This window comes from Typha latifolia, chromosome 2 (assembly GCF_019914945.1).
Source record: "Typha latifolia isolate L0001 chromosome 2, TyphaL0001v2, whole genome shotgun sequence".
Taxonomy (NCBI): domain Eukaryota; kingdom Viridiplantae; phylum Streptophyta; class Magnoliopsida; order Poales; family Typhaceae; genus Typha; species Typha latifolia.
The window spans coordinates 4,140,447-4,160,049 of record NC_133087.1 but is presented as its reverse complement, the minus strand read 5'-3'; the positions used below and the strand labels follow the sequence as shown (position 1 = coordinate 4,160,049).

The 19,603-nt window shown below is 36.5% G+C and overlaps 2 protein-coding genes across 4 annotated transcripts; both read right to left on the bottom strand.

Moving 5' to 3' along the window:
- Window positions 1–1,985: 1,985 nt before the first annotated feature.
- LOC140781039 (endoribonuclease YBEY, chloroplastic-like) lies at window positions 1,986–9,181 on the bottom strand. Of its 3 annotated transcripts, none has more exons than XM_073126804.1 (12): window positions 8,759–9,181; window positions 7,964–8,215; window positions 7,771–7,866; window positions 7,061–7,238; window positions 6,840–6,920; window positions 6,648–6,748; window positions 6,415–6,507; window positions 6,071–6,142; window positions 4,792–4,911; window positions 4,657–4,707; window positions 2,792–2,919; window positions 1,986–2,388 (listed from the first exon to the last, which is right to left on the bottom strand). In XM_073126804.1, exons 1-11 carry the CDS (start codon window positions 9,077–9,079, stop codon window positions 2,830–2,832), a joined length of 1,455 nt encoding a protein of 484 aa, XP_072982905.1. In that variant the 5' UTR covers window positions 9,080–9,181; the 3' UTR covers window positions 1,986–2,388; window positions 2,792–2,829. The 3 variants fall into 3 exon arrangements, with proteins under 3 accessions (XP_072982905.1, XP_072982904.1, XP_072982906.1); XM_073126803.1 differs by having other exon boundaries at window positions 2,792–2,980; window positions 8,759–9,177; XM_073126805.1 differs by having other exon boundaries at window positions 2,792–2,980; window positions 7,964–8,205; window positions 8,759–8,900.
- Window positions 9,182–10,674: 1,493 nt separating this feature from the next.
- Window positions 10,675–13,508, bottom strand: LOC140782940 (acid phosphatase 1-like). Its single transcript, XM_073129842.1, has 3 exons — window positions 12,930–13,508; window positions 12,268–12,477; window positions 10,675–10,959 (listed from the first exon to the last, which is right to left on the bottom strand). The coding sequence occupies exons 1-3, from the start codon at window positions 13,337–13,339 to the stop codon at window positions 10,782–10,784; spliced, it is 798 nt and encodes a 265-aa protein (XP_072985943.1). The 5' UTR covers window positions 13,340–13,508; the 3' UTR covers window positions 10,675–10,781.
- Window positions 13,509–19,603: the final 6,095 nt, after the last annotated feature.

Sequence of the window (19,603 nt, the reverse complement as noted above, 5' to 3'; positions counted from 1 at the left end):
TTAGGTTCCAAAATCTAGGAAAAAGATGAGTGAAGGTCTCAAGCAAATTAATGGGATCTCATCGCCTCGGTTGGAAGACACCATTGATGACATCTCTGAAACAACCACATTCCTCTCCTCCTCTTGTAACTCCAGTGGATCTTTGTGCTCATCAACATCAAACCTCACAGATGATGATGATGAAACTTCATCTAACACTAGCTCGTCATCACCGGTGTCAAACACATGGCAGAAGGATTCAGACGGACCTTTATACGAGTTATCTTCACTCATATCCCAACTTCCCGTCAGGTGCTCCTTACTTCTATGCTATGTTTGATCTCTTATTTACTATAGCATGTTGTCATGTCTTAGCTTCTTTTCTGACCCTCCGAGTTCATACCCACTAAGTTTAATTGAAGCCAGGAGATTTCAAGGGTCAAAAATACTTTAATTTTACTAAACTTTGGTTGGATACTGAAATTCTACAATGATGAATGCTTTTGTTGGGTAATTTCCTCTACTTGTGTATGTTTAATAGTGTGGGCTAGGCTATTTAGCCATTCATTGTCTGGATTCAAACATTTTGCCAATGTTCAATAAAATGTTTTAATATATATATGTATGTCTGTTTGCAGAAAAGGGCTGTCCAAGTACTTTCAAGGGAAGTCCCAGTCCTTCACATCTCTCTCTGATGCTAGATGTATAGAAGATCTCGCGAAGAAAGGGACTCCTTACAACAAGAAGATGAAGACATGCAAGAGCTATGCAAGAGGACTAGATGCAACCCAAAAGCAAAATTATGTACCAGGACTAAGTAACAGGACCATATCGAAGAAGCCCTCCAGGGTCTCATGTATTTCTTCGCTACCAAGAAGCAACAGCAGCAACCTTTTATTCAGTAGGAAAACCGCTTCCTTGTGCAGTGCAAAAGACCCTATATTACAATATACTTGATGAGTAAGTCTTGCATGGTTTCATTACCTATATTCTCTATGATGTAGGAAATCAGTATCTATAAATCATCCAAATATGTTTGTGCTATTGATGAGCAAGTCCTTCCCACTCATCTCATGAAATACAGGAGATTTTCCATTACGCATAATGAAATGTGAACAAATTTGACAAGCAAAATGCTGCATATATGAACACATTTTAAGTTTCAAACTGTTCAGCAAAATGCCAAAGAAAGGCGTATACCACTAGTACGATACCACTAGTACGATCTTCCCTCGAAGTGGCTCGTTCTGATCCACAACCAGTTTGGACAAAAATTAGTATGAAAACTTCAAAAGATATTTCGGAGGATCTAACAATTGGATTAATGTGAGATTTGAATATGTTATAGCTCTAAAAGAAACTTTTCCAACGAATCTAATATATAAGAAATTGATGACTAGATCGGGAGATATTGTTAAATCGATAGTCAGAGGTTGAGATGGACAAATCTATGGGAGAAGACTCTGAACTAGTTTTGTAATCCGTAGATAGAGGCAGAGACTTGAGATGCTGGTGATAGGCTTGCAATGATGGAGTGGCGCCGGTAGAGGAGGCGATGATGGAATGTTAGGGTTGGTGGTGGTGTAGAACTGTAGAGAATAGATTAGGGAAGAAGGGAGCAAGGAGAAGGTGGACCATTCCTTAGGGTCAAGGGGGGCGGTCGGACGAGGAGGTAGGGGGCTTGGTCGGCCAAGCTTGGTGATGGTCAAACAAGGGAGGAGTATTAAGAGAGAAAAGAGATAGACCAACTAGAGTTTCAATAATCCCCAGCTCCATCTTTGGTGCACACCACAACATTTATAGATGGCTCCTTACTCGGTTAGCCAGATAGTATAGGCTCGAGTTCGACTAATCCACCTAAGCAATAACTTATTCACATAAGTAAAGGACTAGAAAGAAAATACACCTAACATAAGGTGTAAATAACAAAAGCAAACTATTAAGCAATTACAAAGATAAAGTAAATAAATAACTAACCAAGGAGCTAGATGTAAATGCCCCTTACCTTGCTCCAAACTCAATGGGATTGAGTTCGCCCTTGTGGCTGGATCATAACAACCACTACTGTATGCAAAAGGGTTGTTTGTGGACCAAAGATTCCAATCCTCTATTCTAACAAAAAATGGAATTTCAGGAAAAAGAACTCTTGTAGGAGGAAGTAAAGATCGAGGTAAGCAAATAGACTATTATCCTCAGGCTATTCAAGCTTAGATTGATAATATATCAAACAGAAAACTTATGAGCAGAACCCGAGACCCTGTCAAAAAATTGTACACTTCGCCATGTGCTCGCCCTTGATGGCAATTTTGTATTAAGAACAGATTGATCCTTGTTGATTCACTTCAACTGCAATGCCGCCTCAGTCCAGATGCTTGTAGCCAGCATTGCTCCGTTACCAATAGGCAAGTTCTGTTGAAAGTTGAATACAGGGAAACTTTGTTATCCTCACAGCAAGAGTATAATGAAATCCAACAAGGTTAAAAGAGGTACATCAAAGTTGATATTTATTTTTCATGATTCAACATTCCTCTACGACATAGCAAACATACAATTGTCTCAAGAAATACAATACGCTATCTTAGTGATGAACTCTTCAATACAAGCCAGCCAGCTGCCAGGTAAACATGAGCACAAAGCAAACTATGCAAATAACCACCCTTAGATGTGGATAATTCTACCTGAGGTCTAATTACTGATTGCACAAACCCTTTGCATTATAAGCAGAAACGTGATGCCATCTGTGCAGCTCCTTTAAGAGAAAAGGAATATAAAAGATAATATAAGTTAATGAAAGAGAACATTTCTATTCTACCTCATCTGAAGTAACGCCTAGGTGATCCAGCAGCATTCTTACACCACTGTACTTTGAAGTCCCACAGGGTATGATCTCAAGCATATCTGGCAGAACCTGGATAACACTTGCCCGCTTCTTTGTCGCCTCTGACCAATAAGGTCGCAGAATAGATGAGATCCCCTCAGCAGTGTCAAGAAAAATCAATTTCTGTAAGAATGTAGTATCTTCAGTAATTTCAGCTTTTTAGGGGGGTTGTCTCAGCCATCTTAGTCCAAGTATAAATAGGCATGAAAATATCAGTTTTTCAATAATGACAGGTATCTTTGGTGGAAGCATTAGATTCCTCAAATATCTTAGGCTAACTTTGTCAGCAACCAGAGCATCGAAAGGTATGAGATGGAAGTATAGTGCTACTGTGCTAGACATGAAATTGAGACCAAACAATCAGAAAAATGCATGAAATCAATAAGTAAAAATCTCTGGTACATGGATCAAATGCAAAAGAAGCTATGATATTAGCTTCAATAAAGGGAAACAAATGAATTTCCACCTTTTGCAGCCAGATCAATCAAATTACTGCTTGAATTGAGGCAACAAATACTTCAGAGAGACAGGAGAAATATTCAAGTCTCTGAATGTACGACAATGAACATACTATATCAAACAATGGTTAGAATGCAACTATTTCATTTATCATTTATGTTGATCAATTCAATCATTCTCGGATCTGAATTTGATCTTTGATTGAATCAATTGAGACATAGGATGATTAGGTTTCATTTCATTTTTGGGTCAAATTGGTTTTCTTTTAAACTTGATTTGGGTTCAGTTTGAGTCTATTAGAGTCGTATTAGGTTTAATTCTGATTTCTTTGTAATAAGAATCAGCGGTAAGCTAGTCACAATAGGAAGTACAGTTCCTATTTAAGGAAATCAAACTCTACTTGTACGTAAGATTATTATTGATCTTAAAATAAAGAAAGACATGAAAAAATTTCTCTAATTTTTTCGTGTGAAGCATGGAATAACGGGGTATGAAACCCTTCAAAGTGATCGGAGTCAATCCGACTTATCTGTTTTCCCATTATTTTTGCTCTTCGCTGCTTTTTGAGGTTTGGCACCATAGCACCTTGCCATGGCGGTACTGTAGCATTGTACCGCCAGATACTGTAGTACCGCACTGCTGGGTATAGATCTCAAGATACCGAGAATGTACCAAGAGTTCGATATGTGGATTTTGAAGTGAATCTTGAGGAATTAATTAGAAAAAGATAGTGCTTACACCGTGGTAACTATTCTGACTTCTTTAGAATATTATTATTTACTATACTAGTATCTTTTTTTTTATTGCTCGTCTTCCTTCTCTCTCTACATCTTATAATTTACATCTCATATTGCAGGACCTTTAGGTTATTCCCTCTGCATATAACAATTTCATTGCATGTTTATTTAATTGTGTATTTAATTCATACGCATTAAGTCTAACTCTTAGATTGTCCTACATCAAGAACATAACAAAGTAAAGATTGCTTAAGAAAATTGTATCTCATAAATGTCCATATCACTTGTTATGTCTTATGTTCTCCATAGTCCTTTTCTTTTGTGCTTCAGCAGATCTTCTTGATGGATGAATTATGTTAATATGCTACTATGAAGGGCACCTATTCTATGTATAAACATTATCCACCTTCGCCTCTTCATGAGGTTATCTATGCAGCTATGTTGCTACTTTTTCTCATTTATTGTGGCTTGACTTTTCTTGATTTCACAACATGCAATTTACCGCCTGCTAATAAAGTATATTGATTCAGATAGCATTTTAAACTAATGGCATTTTTTGCTGGAACTTATTTGTACATACATTAGTTTTCAGCAGAAATTTACCTGTATACTGGAATATGCTAAAAGTTGCTGAATTGAAGGCATTATCTCTGCCTGCAAGAAGGGAACTTCAGCATTCAGTAAACAAGCCCTTTACACAAATATCTATCTGGCAAAATATACATATTCTGGTGGTACCTTTGGCTCATGATAAATGGTATGCAATGAATCAACCAAAGGATGCCCAAATAAAGTAAGACATTGCTCCTGACAAAATGCTACAAGAGGAACTTCATGTTCCAATGAATACAAAAATGCCTGCAGTCAAACAAAAGTTTAGTATCGACATATATACAGTTTGTTCATCTTTTGATGTATCCATATGCTTGCTTATGCTTCTATACATCTTTGAATGGATGTACTCCTTTTCTTGTGTGATATATTATATACTTAACACAACTCCACAGATCAGTCAATTTGGTTTCAACACACTAGTGGTGAATGCCACAGAATCTGTAAAAGTACTACAACAAGCCGTGAATCGCAACTATTTGGGATTTGCTATATGGATCCTTTTCCTCCATTCAGCTTAAAGCGAGAAAACTAAATTAGAATGTATGTCGCAACAACCGATTACTGTGAAGGCTTGGCAGCAGATGACAACCAGTTCATGCTATCCAAACTCTTCCAAAATCAGTGAAACTGTGACATACTAATGGTAAATGACCATTAACTGTTAATATTTCTTTTAGGATAATGAGGTTGGTTCCAAAATCAGTGAAACTGTGACAACAGTATACTACAGGAGACAACAAGTGATTATAAAGTACATGCAATATAAAGTTGAGTCCTTAGGAGTTATTTCTATGCAGGAATCATGCAGTGCTACTTTTGAATAAACATTCTCGGAGCAATATTTTTCCAGTACATACCCAAGAGAAATTGAGAAAGTCCGCCATGTGTCACATTGTTATCACCCATTTTTAATATCCTATGAAGGATTAAGGCATGCTATCTGCTTGTACCCCACTTTCCAAATGACCAACTTATGAAGAAAAGACAGGAAAGAAATTTCAAACCAAAAGGAGTTCAAATGAAATGACTCAATAAGTTAAATAAGTCACACAAAATCAGATACATCGACTAGTTGAAAACAAACATCCAGTGGCGTGCCTTCAAGATTAGCAAAAACATCATATCTCTTTCTGGTAAACCCAGTCAAAACTAAAAACAACCAAGATTGATAGACAAAAGCAATGGCAATGTAATGCAGCAGCAACTTATAAACATTAAGAGATAAGAATAAAGAATACTTGATTTATGTTCTCATTCAGAGTAGCTGCAAGTAGTAGACTCAATTAATACGACTATGAAAGACAAAAATTTGTTACATATATAAAAATAATAATAAACATGAGAAACATTAATAATTAATAGCATAAATGAGAAATCAGTTTCAACAATAATTCTTCTTTACCTCTCTGCAGACATCCAGATCTAAATTTGCTTTGTAAATCTCTTGGCCCTGCCTCCCATAAATAAGTGAACCCTGAAATTTCAAACAAGAAAGAAATTCAACTGTCAAGGCAATTAAAATTCAAGAGAGTATCTGGGCATATACAGTAGTTTCCAATGAAGTCATTTCTAGTTTCTATTTGTAAACTTAAAAGGATGGAAATGCTATAAGTAACATTGATTACTTTAAGTCTTCAACATTAAAATATGGTGTCCTATCTTAGATATGATACACATTTGACATAAACCTCACTGACTCATCAATTCTCGATTAATAAAAAGCACAGAAAAGGAAAGAAGAATAACCTGTAGAAAGACGCCAGGTGATAATTCAGATATAATACCATCTATTCCTTCAAAGTTAGCCATCTTGAGAGCTCTTATAATGGCAGGGCGGCTCTACATTTCAAATCAGCTATATTATTTGATTTTCAGAGAGAAAGAGAGAGATCACAACTCAATTTACTTCAAAACTAGTATTGGTTTTATATGTATGAAAGGCAAAAACTATGAAGGATAAAAATAGAATCCATACTCACCTTTCCAGTAGTAACGGCTATCTTTACTCCCATGGAAATTGCTTCTCTCATGGCTTCTGCTGACCTTGTAGTTATTTGGCCTTCATTGTCCTGGGAAATACCTTATTGACATGGAAAACATTAAACTATTAAAGGGAGCCCAAAGTTTGAAAGAATACCAGCAACAAACTACTAGTCGCTACCTGTGCTCACCATCAATATCAAAAAATATATAGCTGAGTTTTGGTTTATGAGAGTCTACAGTGCCCTCTTTCTTCATATTATGGGCAATTTCTGTAAAAAGTTTCCAACTGTGAGGACTATTTTATAAGTACTGACACCTCAGAAAGTGTTACAGAAAGTAAAAGACAAGTAATATAATGTCCATATGATAACAGGAAAAGCCTATGCTAATGACATACAATGATACTCACTATCAAAGTCCCCTGCCTGAAGGATTTCATCAGTTACAGCATCACATGCACTCTTAATTAGACTTTTCCCTGTCCACCCAAGACTCCTTAAAATATGTTCCTCTTCCTTTTCCATTTCAGCTTCGGCCTCCTTGCTAATCTCATGATCAAAGCCCAGTAGATGCAATAAACCATGAACCTAATTAGACATGAAGCAGTTACAACATTTAGCTGATGCTATTTCTTAAACAATTCCTTTTAGCAGACATGTTAAAAGATGCTCCAGTGGAATATTTGCATAAACACAACAGTAAACAGAGGGCACACGCCCCGTAGTTTCAAAGGGATTTGCAAAAATCAAAGACATTTTCACCTTACTTTTAGCAGACAAGTTAAAAGATGTTCCAGTGATATATTTACATAAACACAACAGTGATCCCAGTATGCAAACACCTTCTAAATTTTTTTTTAGTTAACTACCACTAACAAGCTAAACCACTAGAGCTATGCTGAATATTTCTTTGGTACTAGCACTTATAGATAGTTTATCTTCTGGAAGGTTCTCTCATAATTCCTAAGATTCTATACTCCTTTATTTTTCCTGGCCCTTTTGCATCTATAAGAGCCCTCTCTCAAGAGCAGCAACTGATATCAGAGGCATAAACAGTGAATTTATATATTGTCAGGCACATCATCGAAGAAAAAAAGTCAATTATTGAACAAGAACTAACCATGAGAATTCGTATCTCATCAAGAAGTGTATGCCCTCTCTCCTCTGCTTGTCGTGCAGCCGTTTCAGTAGAGATTACAATGTCACCCAATAATAACTATCAAACAAAAAGAAACATCTCAATATCCATTGAAACAAACATCAAGTAGCCAAAACATCAAAATAGGGAACTAGTCTCAAAGAAATGCCTTTACCATGGGAAGTTCAAGTTCAGGGACATGTTGCGACATAGATAGAACATCAGTAGGATGATCCTCATCTCTCCAATCCTTATTTAGTTTTTGGATAAAATCATCATTGCAAAGCAATAAAGACAGCTCGACCTTTTCAAACTTATCATCATCTTTAATGGAATTGTCTCTGCTTTTATAGTCTGAATCTTTAAGACCATTAAATGCAACCTTCATTGCCTTAGCAACATCCATTTGCAGTGTCTCTGCAATATCCTGAAGAAGTACTTCAGTAACACATTAATCATGCAGGTCGGCAGGTGAATATGCTATATGAAATGCTCCATGCAAAGTATAAAATTTTCAAAGCATGCTGACATACTTTGCAACACAATACTGATGACAACCATATCAATTTTATGATCCTGAAAAAAGTTGTTTGGCAAAAAGGGCTTCATATGTAGCAGATACAACTACTTCCTGTCACCGTAACTATATGATAGCTGGTAATCAAGGAGAGAAATATAGTTGCATTCCGGATGGAATAAAGCTACAGCCTGCACAGAATTCGCATAAACCTATATATATTGAAGGCTTGGATATGGTATCCTGACTAATGTTCTGACTTATAATCAAATAAGAATTGAAATACCGAGGTCTCACCGAATATTAAAGTAACCCATCTATGAATCGAAATAAACTAAATTCTCCAACTAATGCATAGAATAGAATAATTGAATCAATCAGAAAAGCTAGCAAATTCAACAAACACCGAGTCAATTTATCGGAAGCAAGGAACTCCTAAACCCTAGAAATTACCAAAATCCGCGGATCCTCAGGCAGTTCTTCCTCGATACAGATCTCGACGTCGAGCTCCAATGCCTTCTTCTTCTTCTTCTTCGCTACCCCCGGCCTCCTCCCAACTTTCCGATACGCCCTAACGGGCGTCGCGCGCGACCGTCCAAGAGGCCTCATAGCGCGCGAATCACGAGGCAATGTAGAGAACAGAAGGAGCGAGGAAGAAGAAAGCGAAGAGGAAGCGACCGCCGGTACCCTAAACGTCCGCCGGCGGAGAGAGGCCGCAATCGGCGGCGAAGGACGGGAGGCGAACCAGAGAGCTCGAGAGAGGAGTCGCGCCATGGGAGCGGGAGCGGGAACAGAAGCGAGTAAAAGATTTAAAAGCAGGGGCAAATGGACATCACCGAGGAAGAGGCGACGCGTGGCGATAAATCGGAACTATGTTTTATCATGCGACCAGTACCACAGAGAAGAAGATTGATACGTGGGTGGTGTGAGCGTCGTTGTTTTGGTGATCGACTCTGAACAGCTCGTCGCAGCGAGTATTCTTCGAGTAGGCTCGAAGAGGTCTTGGCCCGGCCCAGCCCCTGCGGCTTTTGGGTTCGGGACATGATCGTTATTTCAAATTCTTGCGCTGCTTCTCGAGAGAATCACGTGACAAGGGAGGGATTTGCTACGCCATCTCCTCCTGCCCATTGGTTTGCTTATTCCTGTGTACGGTTGTACCACGATTGTATACTCGTATGAATACCAACGTCGCTTCTATTGAACATTAGATGTTTTGGTAGCCAATCAGCAGCTGCCAGTGCATCATGTTCCTACAGACGAAATTGCATACGATCAGCTGCCATGACACCTCTTCTGCACAATGTTTGAATATAATTAAAGCAAGATATATATTCTTCGTTCTTATCCTCTTCTGTCCCTTTGCCATTCGACAAACACGTTCTTATCACAATCATAATATCGTTTTACTTATCCCTCTCAACTATCTATAAGCTTAAACTGCACCAAAGGTCGTCCACATCCTGGTTCTTATCCTTGACCCAATTTACAGCAATGTAACGCTGGTTGTTACGTTACAAAGTTACACCAGAACCAAAAACTACTCCGGTCCCTAAATCCTATACTTGTCTATATAAGGAAATAAGCAACCAAAACAAACCAAGAGCAAAGGATATCACAAAGAAGATAGGAGATAGAAAGAGATGGAGAACGGGAAGAAGGGATCCAAAGGTCATTCCAAATCCGAGCAGGGAGGCCGCAAGGATCGGCGATCGGGCACCGGGATGAACGGCGAGCCGAAAAAAGGCGGGCATGGGGGAAAGTTCACGTGGGCCGGCGGCCATGGCTACGGCGAAGCAGAGGATGTTGCAATGGAGAAGGGAGCAGTGGATGCCAATGATCCTAACTATGAAGACCCAAAAGAAGTAGAAGAGGAAGATGATAGTGGTGTAGAAGCTGCAGCAACAGTAGTAGCTCATTGAGATGCTCCTGCTCTGATGACATCTTACTGCAAACCTTCTGCATGGATTTGCGAAATAAGTTCTTGAGAGATGTGATCTGTGCATAGGCTTTCTCTCACGTCTTTAAAATGTTGGATTTCTATGTCCTCTACTAATGCAGCTCCAGTGTCGGATATCTTTTTTCTTCCTTTTTTTTCCAATTTTCCTCATGTTATAAAGCAGCTTAAATCTAACCATACAGGCATGACGGTATGAAATTTGGGTAATTAATTGATAAGGCATAGAACGCATAGTTAATCTTTATATAGAGGTAAAATTTTCACATATTTTGCGTAGAAATTATCTGGTTATTAGAGGAAATTTTGGATCACTACCAGATTCTGGAACCTGCGGATAGAAAGATCTAAGTAGACAGAAGTTTTAGAGAATTGAACAACATAACATCACCTCAATTACTATGCAGAAAATAAATTGCCTAGAATGGATCTTTTTATTGAAAATACTACAGCTTCAGAATGAACAGGTTCTGAAAGTGCTGAGAAACATCAAACATACATTTGGCCGTCTTATGGCTCACATCAACCAACAAAGTACATGGGATTTGGGAGCTTGAAAGATCTTATGGCCATTGGTAAACCCAACAAGTCACTCCATTGATCCCCAGAGTTGCCATGAATCCTGTATCCTTGAGCTTCTAACATCGCTCGCTTCTCCGCTTTATAAACTACAGCAGGCTTGCCAATATCAGAGGCTTCCCTGTCTCAACGCAAATTATCATCAATGAGTAAAAACTCAAAAAATCCACCAACAACTAAGTGTATTTCACATATCACATGATCATACTGTATATCTTATTGTATTGCTAGAATGGATTTCAAGGCACTATTCCAAAACTGAACTAGTTACATTGTAAGACTATAGCTAACTGGAAGAAAGAAAAAGGCATTAGTAATATATCATCACAGATTCTCAAGGAGAGTAAATGATAAAGGATGAAATGACGGGTGACAAAAATATGATTGAAAAAAAATGAACATATGTCTAGCACAATTGCTGGAATTCACTTATGTAACTTAATGGGTAGAAAAGACATAAATAAGCAAAATCATATTAGCTCTAGAACACAACCAATAGGATGCATCGTCAATTCAAAGCCCTATCCTTGATTTTGCATACAAAGTTTGGAACCACATTGCAGTAAAAGGAGTCTAGCTCATTCTATATTATTGTGCATCATATATAAGCAACTGTTACAGTTCCTTTAAGATCAAAATTAGTTACAGTAAAAAGATCGAACTTGCAAATTTTGTGACGGCAAGGCCTTAACTTCTGAAGCCATTCAAAAATCACACATGTAAAGTACCATTTGAGCTGTGAGGAATCAATAATCCTAGATGAATAAGAGGAATGGAAGATCAAGACCAATCTTTGAGCAATTCAATTAAGTACTTGTGTGGTGTTCTAGGTTCATACTGAAGGAGCTTTGTCTGGCTCCTCGTGCATCTTCACACTTTCTGCACCTACATAACATCTTGGAACGTGGTTTGCATGATCTTGTGTTGCAAGATGATGAAAATAAAAGCAGCATATCATCTAGATTTTTATCTAAGAATCTTTTGAATGAAAATTCTAGAGATATTGTCTTGCTCCAACAACTTGGATACACTGCCAAGTTTTCAGGTAAGTTCTTCTATAAGAATAACAGCAAACCATAGTTGTTCTTAATATGGAAACAATTTCAACGAGTTTCAAGATGCAAGGATATAGGAGAGGAGAGAATTCCTTGGACATAAACTTGCAAATAGAAAGAAAAATAAAATATCTTTGTGAATCAAATTCAGCTAAATTAATAAATATTCCTGGCACTATAGCACAAATCTGGAACCAATCTATGAATATGTATCTTATGATTCATCTGTTCAGCACAATCACCAGCTTGGTATGAAGCAATTTATCCAATCAATCGGTGTAATAGGATTGAGATTAGAAGTAATAGGGAAAAATTATGAAAGTAGGAGTAAAGCTAGATACCTCAATTATGAAAGTAGGAGTAAAGGTAGATACCTCAATATGAGCTTTGTCCAGGAATGATATCCGGCAAAGGAGAGATTCGCTTCCGTGACATTCCGCTGAGGCTCAGTTCGACCAGTCAAGAGGACCAAATGGAACCCAAGATCTATGAGTTCCTCACACAGCTTAAAGCTTGCTGATAGTGCTGGTGCCCTCGCCACATTTACCCATTCGTTGAATGAAGTCTCATTGAATACTTCTAATCTAGAAATTTCCCAAAGCATGAAGTTTATTTCTATATGCAAAATCCGAGCTAAATCTATAAAATTAGCAATTACTTTCACAAAAGAGCACGCCACTTCTGTATAATGATGTCCACGTACATTCATCAAAACCCACAACCAAATATATCACATTTAATTTCTACCAGCAGCTAATCCCCTAATTAAACTGTCTAGAAATCGGAACCGCTGCCCCTCCAGCCTTGTAATCCGAAATAAAGACCGAAAGAGTATGCGAGTAACTAAACCCGAAAACTTATTCCACTGGCTAGTTACTGAATGGTTTCTTCTTATGCCGTTAATGACGAGTAGATAGAGAGTTAGCCACATGAATTTGACACATAATCCACAAAAAGGTAACACCTTTTTCCTCAACCCATTTAATCTACAAGTACTAAAGAGCAAAGAGGAGGAATTGGTAGCGACAAAGGTTACCCGTATTTATTGTCGGCGTAATATGGAACATTAGATAGCAACGTCTCATCAACGTCAAAGATCCAAACATCCTTCCCATCTCCGGCGACCTCCACCGACCGGGCGAACGCCAATGCATCGGTTCTGATCACATCAGAGTCCGACGTGTACCGTTCTCCGTTTATGTACGCCTCCACGTACCCGAGGCATTTCTCCGGGATAGTCTTCCAGGATCCAGCGTTGTTGGTCTCCACGGAAAGCCTCCAGCTGTCGCAGGAGACGTCGTCTCCGTCGCCATCGGAGACGGCGGCCGTCTCCTCGGGGACGATCCGAAGGAGGGAATCGGCTGTGGCAGATGTGGAAGTAGATGTGGAGGTGGGGGTGAGGAAGAGGAGGAAGAAGGGGAGGAAGAGGGATTGGGAGGGTCGCATTGGAAGTTGAAGAAAACTCAACCCCTAATAATTTATTAAGTTATTCCTCTCTCTCTCTCCCTCCTTGGAAATGGAAGGGGAAGCGAGGAAGAAGATCTAGAACTGAAGATTAGAACTTGGAAGCACTTGGTGCGATTTTTTAATCAATTAATTTATTTAGGATATCTGTAACTTTGCAATTATTGATAGGCTATAATGCTATATGGGGATTTGGTAGAATTTTGACCAATGAAATGATGAGGTTTTTTTCTCAATATATTAATATATGACACCGTAGATATTGTTCATTTGATGCCAAATATATGACAGTTTTTATCTAGTATAAAATTAGTTACACCTAGTATAAAATTAATGCCAAATATATGACAATTTTAAACTTGCAAGTATGTGCAAGTCAAGATGAAATTTTAGGTGGACAAAAATATCCCTCCTCCTCAACTGATTTTGACCCCTCTTGTGTACATAGCTCATTACCACCCTCATCTTCCTTCCCGTCACCCTCCTCTTTAAGCCCAGCGTCGTCGTCACCCTCTTCTCCGAGCCCTCTCTCTCTCCAAATATCTCAAGAAACTAATATTTACCATCTCCAAATCCGAGAGACCCTTCTTCTTTCCGAGACCTCCTGACCTAACTGTAGCCTCGACTAACCCTGTCTTCGTCGGTCATTGACAAATGCGAGGAAGGCCACATTGTTTATGAATCGACCACCTAGGCTTTCATCTCAATCCTCTCTGGCTATAGCCGTGAAGTCATCAAGCTCATATAGCTCTTGGCAACGAGGAGAGTGGCAATGGATGGGCGACAAGCGCAAAGTGCCTGGAGCTGGCAGATGAAGAGGTCGTGGTACCAGATGCTAGCAAGGAGTTGGTAGTTCTTGAGCTAGCAGTGAAGGCCCTCACACTTGGAGAGGGACATGGTGGCATAGATGGAGGAGAGGGAGGAGTGGAGCGAAGGGAGGTCATTGATGGTCATTTCTAGGGTTTAGGTAGGAATATGACAAGGGAGAGGAAAAGGGTTTCACTAGGAAGGGGGGAGAAATGGTTCACGGGTTGGGAGAAATGAGGATTAAGGGCAATGAAGGAATTTAAAAAATAATTAAAATATTTAATAGTAGCTAATCTACTTAATTATCTTGTCATTATTCCGTCATTATAAGTGGAAGGGAAATTTGGTCAATTCAAATATTTTGTCAGTGGCGTCAAGGGTGAGATATTTATGATAATTCAAAAGTTAATCTGTACCAAAAATGTTCAAGAAGTCATCCTGAAAATTGGTGATAGTTTAGAGGGTTAAAAAGAAATTCTCCCTTTTTTATAACACTTTTACTCATGCTACATGAAGGAGAGAGTCATCGTGAAAAATCGAAAGCCCGGCTGAGAGCTTTGATCACGGTTTTCCTGTTAGGCATATTGGACTACAAAGTCCCCTCATCTTACTTCACCCTGGTCCACAATCAAATTGTATGTATTTCTCTTAAACCATTGAGATGGTAATAGTTCCTAACAGTTGAGTAGATTAGAAAAGCTAGATTTATATGGCCAACATAAAGCTTCATAAAAATATATATTTTGTAATTAGGCTATTGATTTGCTTGCTAATTATAACAAAACTCTTAGATATGGGTGTACCTCGAATGGTAATTTTTCGGTTGAGCTATTTTTGGCAAATACTTCAATGCATTTTTAAAAATTATAATCTTAATCCAACGGCTATAATAGTCAGTTTTCATACCAGATTCTAAAACCACGTTATGTAAGAAAAAGAGTATATTAGTTAAGAAGATTTAATTACGTGTGCCTAACTTCCCAACTTTTTTATTATACCCTTGAAGATCTTAACCATTACATCTTCATCAAACTAATTGATAAACAATTAACTTTACGACTACACATTTGTTTTTCTTCCATCAAGATTTCTCTCTTAAATATAATTATGTCTTAATTATAGGAGATATCATTTAATATTAAATAATTTAAATTTGATTATTTGGAGATAAACTTTAATTTAAATATAATTCTCTATCTCTATCTATTAAAATTTAATTTAAACTAATCTTAAACTAATAGGAGATATATGTAAATAATCAAAAATAATCAAAAAGAAAAAATGTAATTAAATTTTTATGAAGTTAATTATAAAAGATATCAATACCCTTATTTTGATATATATACATTACTCTTAGTTAATGATATATATGTCTTTTACTTAATAAAATATTAAGATAATATTATTGTCAAAAAATAATGTGTAAGATTATATATCTAAAAAAAATTACCTATTGAACCGATAATATCTTTCATTCCTATTATACCCTTAAAGATCTTGACCGTTAGATCTTCATCAAACTGATTGATAAAGAATTAAACGCTAACTTTTTATAATAATGGTGAGTGATTTTTAATGTATTTCCATTTAAAAAAAATATATTTAATATCTCTCTCTTTCTAAAGATGTTAATGGACAATAATAAATTAATTTTCTAACTATCAACTTTTAAAAAAAAGAGAGAGAGAGAGAGTAAAATAGCCTTTATTATAAATAAAACACGTGAAAGTAATGTAATTTTTTTAATAAAAAAAATTAAACAGACAGATAATGAAAGAAATATTTCAGAGGTGTAAAATAAATGAACGAGTCTAAGATCATCCTCCAGCTGTGGTTTGATTTGAGAAAGGTTTCATTCATTTTAGACTTGGACTAAGTTGCAAATAAAATAAAATAAACGTGATTGACGAGGTAAAATTAGGAAGGAGTAGGATCAAATCGTTCTCCTTTGTTTTTTTCTCCCTGTCTTTGCATTGAAGCAATCTCTACCGTACATTCCGAAATGAGGACATAAATGAAGAGTCAAAAAAAGACGTTCTTCTTGCTACGATGAATGAAAGGTTAATTATTAGACCTTAGATTTGTTAGTCTCATTCCTTAAATTATAATTTCGTGTTTAAGAGTATATTTATTATTTGTGATGTGATGTGAAAAAAGTGAAAAAATATTGATTTTGGAGGAAAATGGATGAGATATAAATTTGATGGATAAAATTACTCTTAGCATGTAACCATGATAGTCATTATTATAATTTATAAATAATATGTGGTGTCTATAATACTTATTTGTGGGCTTAAGTATAATGTTTAAATTATTTGTGGATTTAAATATAATTTGCAGGTTTAAATAAATATGAGAGATATATTTGCAGGCTTAAATGAATATAAGAGATATATTTGCAGGCTTAAAAATGAATATGTGATGTTTATAATAGTCACTTGCGTGTTTAAGTATAATTTTTAAATTATTTGCTGACTTATTTGTTGTCTATAATAGCAATTTGCTGAGAGATGTATTTATTGTTTTGCGTCTTATATAAGCCCGCAAATCAAGTTCACAAACTTAACATACTATAAGCGATTAAGCCCCCAAAATAATATTTGATGGCTTCTTTTATAAGCCAGTTAACTAGTTTTTGCTGACTTCTAAGTTCACAAATCAACCAATTTAGTTAATCTTAGTCCCGCAAATTTATTTTTAAGCCCGCAGAACAACATTTGATGACTGATTTTGTAAGCTAGCGAACTAAACTTTACTGTCTTTTAAGCTCGTGATTTAGCCAATTTAGTTAACTTTAACCCCGCAAATTTATTTTTAAACTTACAAAATAACATTTTACACCCCTTTTAATAACCGACGAGTTGCTTTTATTTTATATAATTTTTTTATTAAATAATATTTTTAGTAAAAATATCTAAAAAATAATTATATTTTATCTGCTCAAATTACTTACACTATTTTCCTATAAATTTTATTTTATTTTTAAAGTTTTCGAGAACATAATATTTATAATATAAATATTTGACTATTTTGAAAGACAGAAGAGAGAAGAGAAAAGAAAAGAAAAAAAATATAAGATTGACGTCACCCATAGATGTAAGTCATGTCAAAAGATAAAACTAGAATCAAATTAATAGAATAATAAAATTTATATTTTATTATTTAATTATTTATTGAGGACTGAACTTAATTAAGAAAAATAAAGTTATTTTAGTATTTAGTTACTAAACTTGTTTAGGGTCCCTAAACCCAAAGCAAACCGGGCTAGACAACTTCAAAATTTGCAGGGTGTCGACGATTATTGATTTCCTTACTCTACATTGGTGCATGGGCCATCCATGTTATGGACCAACCATAATGTAGCTAAGCCTTGATATGCTATCAAAGGGGCTTTTGCTGGACTAAGCATTCCAGGCCCAGTGTAGTGTATTGGCTCATAAGTCACAGGAGACTCGTTCAATTTTGCGAACACTATTCTTTTCAAAATGTGGGTCACCAACTATACTAGTTCTTCACATTTATTACAAAGATCCAAAAGCCAGGGCAAGGACGACAATAAGACAAAAATGCAAGGTGTTATTTATAAAACTTCCTATGAATAAAGATAGAGGACCGTTAAATGAAACAGAGTAGCAACTCACTGTAATTTGCGAGAATCCTAAAAGAGAGAGAGAGAGAGAGAGAGAGAGAGAGAGAGAGAGAGAGAGAGAGAGAGAGAGAGAAAGATAGAGAGCCCATGTTCTCCAATTCTCCCTGTCACTACCCAATTCCTCTTGCAGCTTCTTTATGGAACCGAATCAGAATATTAATGGAGCCTAACAAGACTAACCCCATCCCTTTTGAAGACTATTTAGAAGAGAATCCAAGATCTTCCACAATTAAAGAACAAGAGATTGATCATATATAAGCTTTTAGCCTCTTTATCGGATTGAGATTCGGTGTTGCCAATCTCATGATTGTCGGTCAAGCCGGGCGGTTCAATATGTGCTAATAATCAATTCTGTTTATTTGACGGCTCTAATTATAATTACTTAAATTCTACTATCCTCTGTATTATTGGAGGTATCGAATATGTGCGATCAATATTAATACGTTAGTACACGTCTAATAGACGTCAAAATTTACTTAGACGAATTGTTCAGCGCCACAATCACACTCTTTTTTCTCTCTCTACTCTCGAAAGGGACCAACATAAGCATAGTAAATTATGTTTTATTTTTTTTTAACTATTTAAAAGTTTAAATACTAGATATGAGATTGGACAAAGGACTAACCCTTCCCACATACAAATACACTTATTCTCCAACAAATTTTAGCTAACATACTAAAATATTTAGTTTATGTTTTAAGCTCTATGTGTCGTCGAATGTTGGTCTAAATCATGCTGCTCCTTTAAGCCGTTGCACTGCTGAGCCAAACAGTTGAGCGAAGCTATCAAACCACCAAAATAGTGTCTCTGCAATAATTACTTAGGGTTAGAATCTACTCGCAATCTTATTAGCCTTGCCAACTTTACTAAAGTTGGTTGATTACATTCTATTCCATTCGATGCCCACTCGGAACCAAAAGCATGGTCTTGGTACAAGGATTCTCAGTTGCATCAAAAATTACAAATAAGCCTTTTGGACGTGCATTGGAGAGCAATATGAAGTATCTCTCTTGGCGGGTGCAATTGTCTTGGTACAATGATTTCTCATGGGGGTTGAATATCTTGGTCTACAGATAAGGATAAGAGGAATATCAGGTAGGGAATAAAGGGACAATTATGTTTTGAATTTTGTTTTTTTAATGTGCCTATCTTTTGTTGTTTAGAACTATCCAGCTAGGTTCATGCAATGCTAAAGCGTACATTTGGCAAAAGACCCTTCAGATTCTTCTTAGGTCAATATATAAAACTAATCCCATATTCTCTTTAGTCTAGAGATGAATCTGCCAATGAGTTCTTAAAAGAAAAGAAAATCCTCATGAAACTACACAGAAGGTTCTGTAAGGCTACCAACATGCACGTCAAAGCGATAAATGGAGCAAAAGCATGCACGTTCTCACTCTCTCTCTCCCTCATCAGCATTAATTGTTACAGTACTTATAATTATCCATGGTTAAAAATACGGCGGAATAGAAAATATTTATATTTTTGTCTTTCTCACGTCAAATGCTAATGTATTTTGAGAGGGATCAATATGGGAGAATTGTAATACATTTCGTATTCTACAATCTACGAGTCAAAAACAACATATATAACTAGCTTAGAGAGAGAATATATATATACATTATCTATTCATTAAAGTAGGTAAAAGCTAAGTCAAAGAAACTTCTTGGATGCACAGCTTAGATTTTTTTTTTTTATCTAGACAAATTTCTATTTGCTCGTACTGTTTGGACAAGAATTAATGGCATTAGAAAAAAAAAAGGGATTTTGCATTCAATAACACCAAGTAA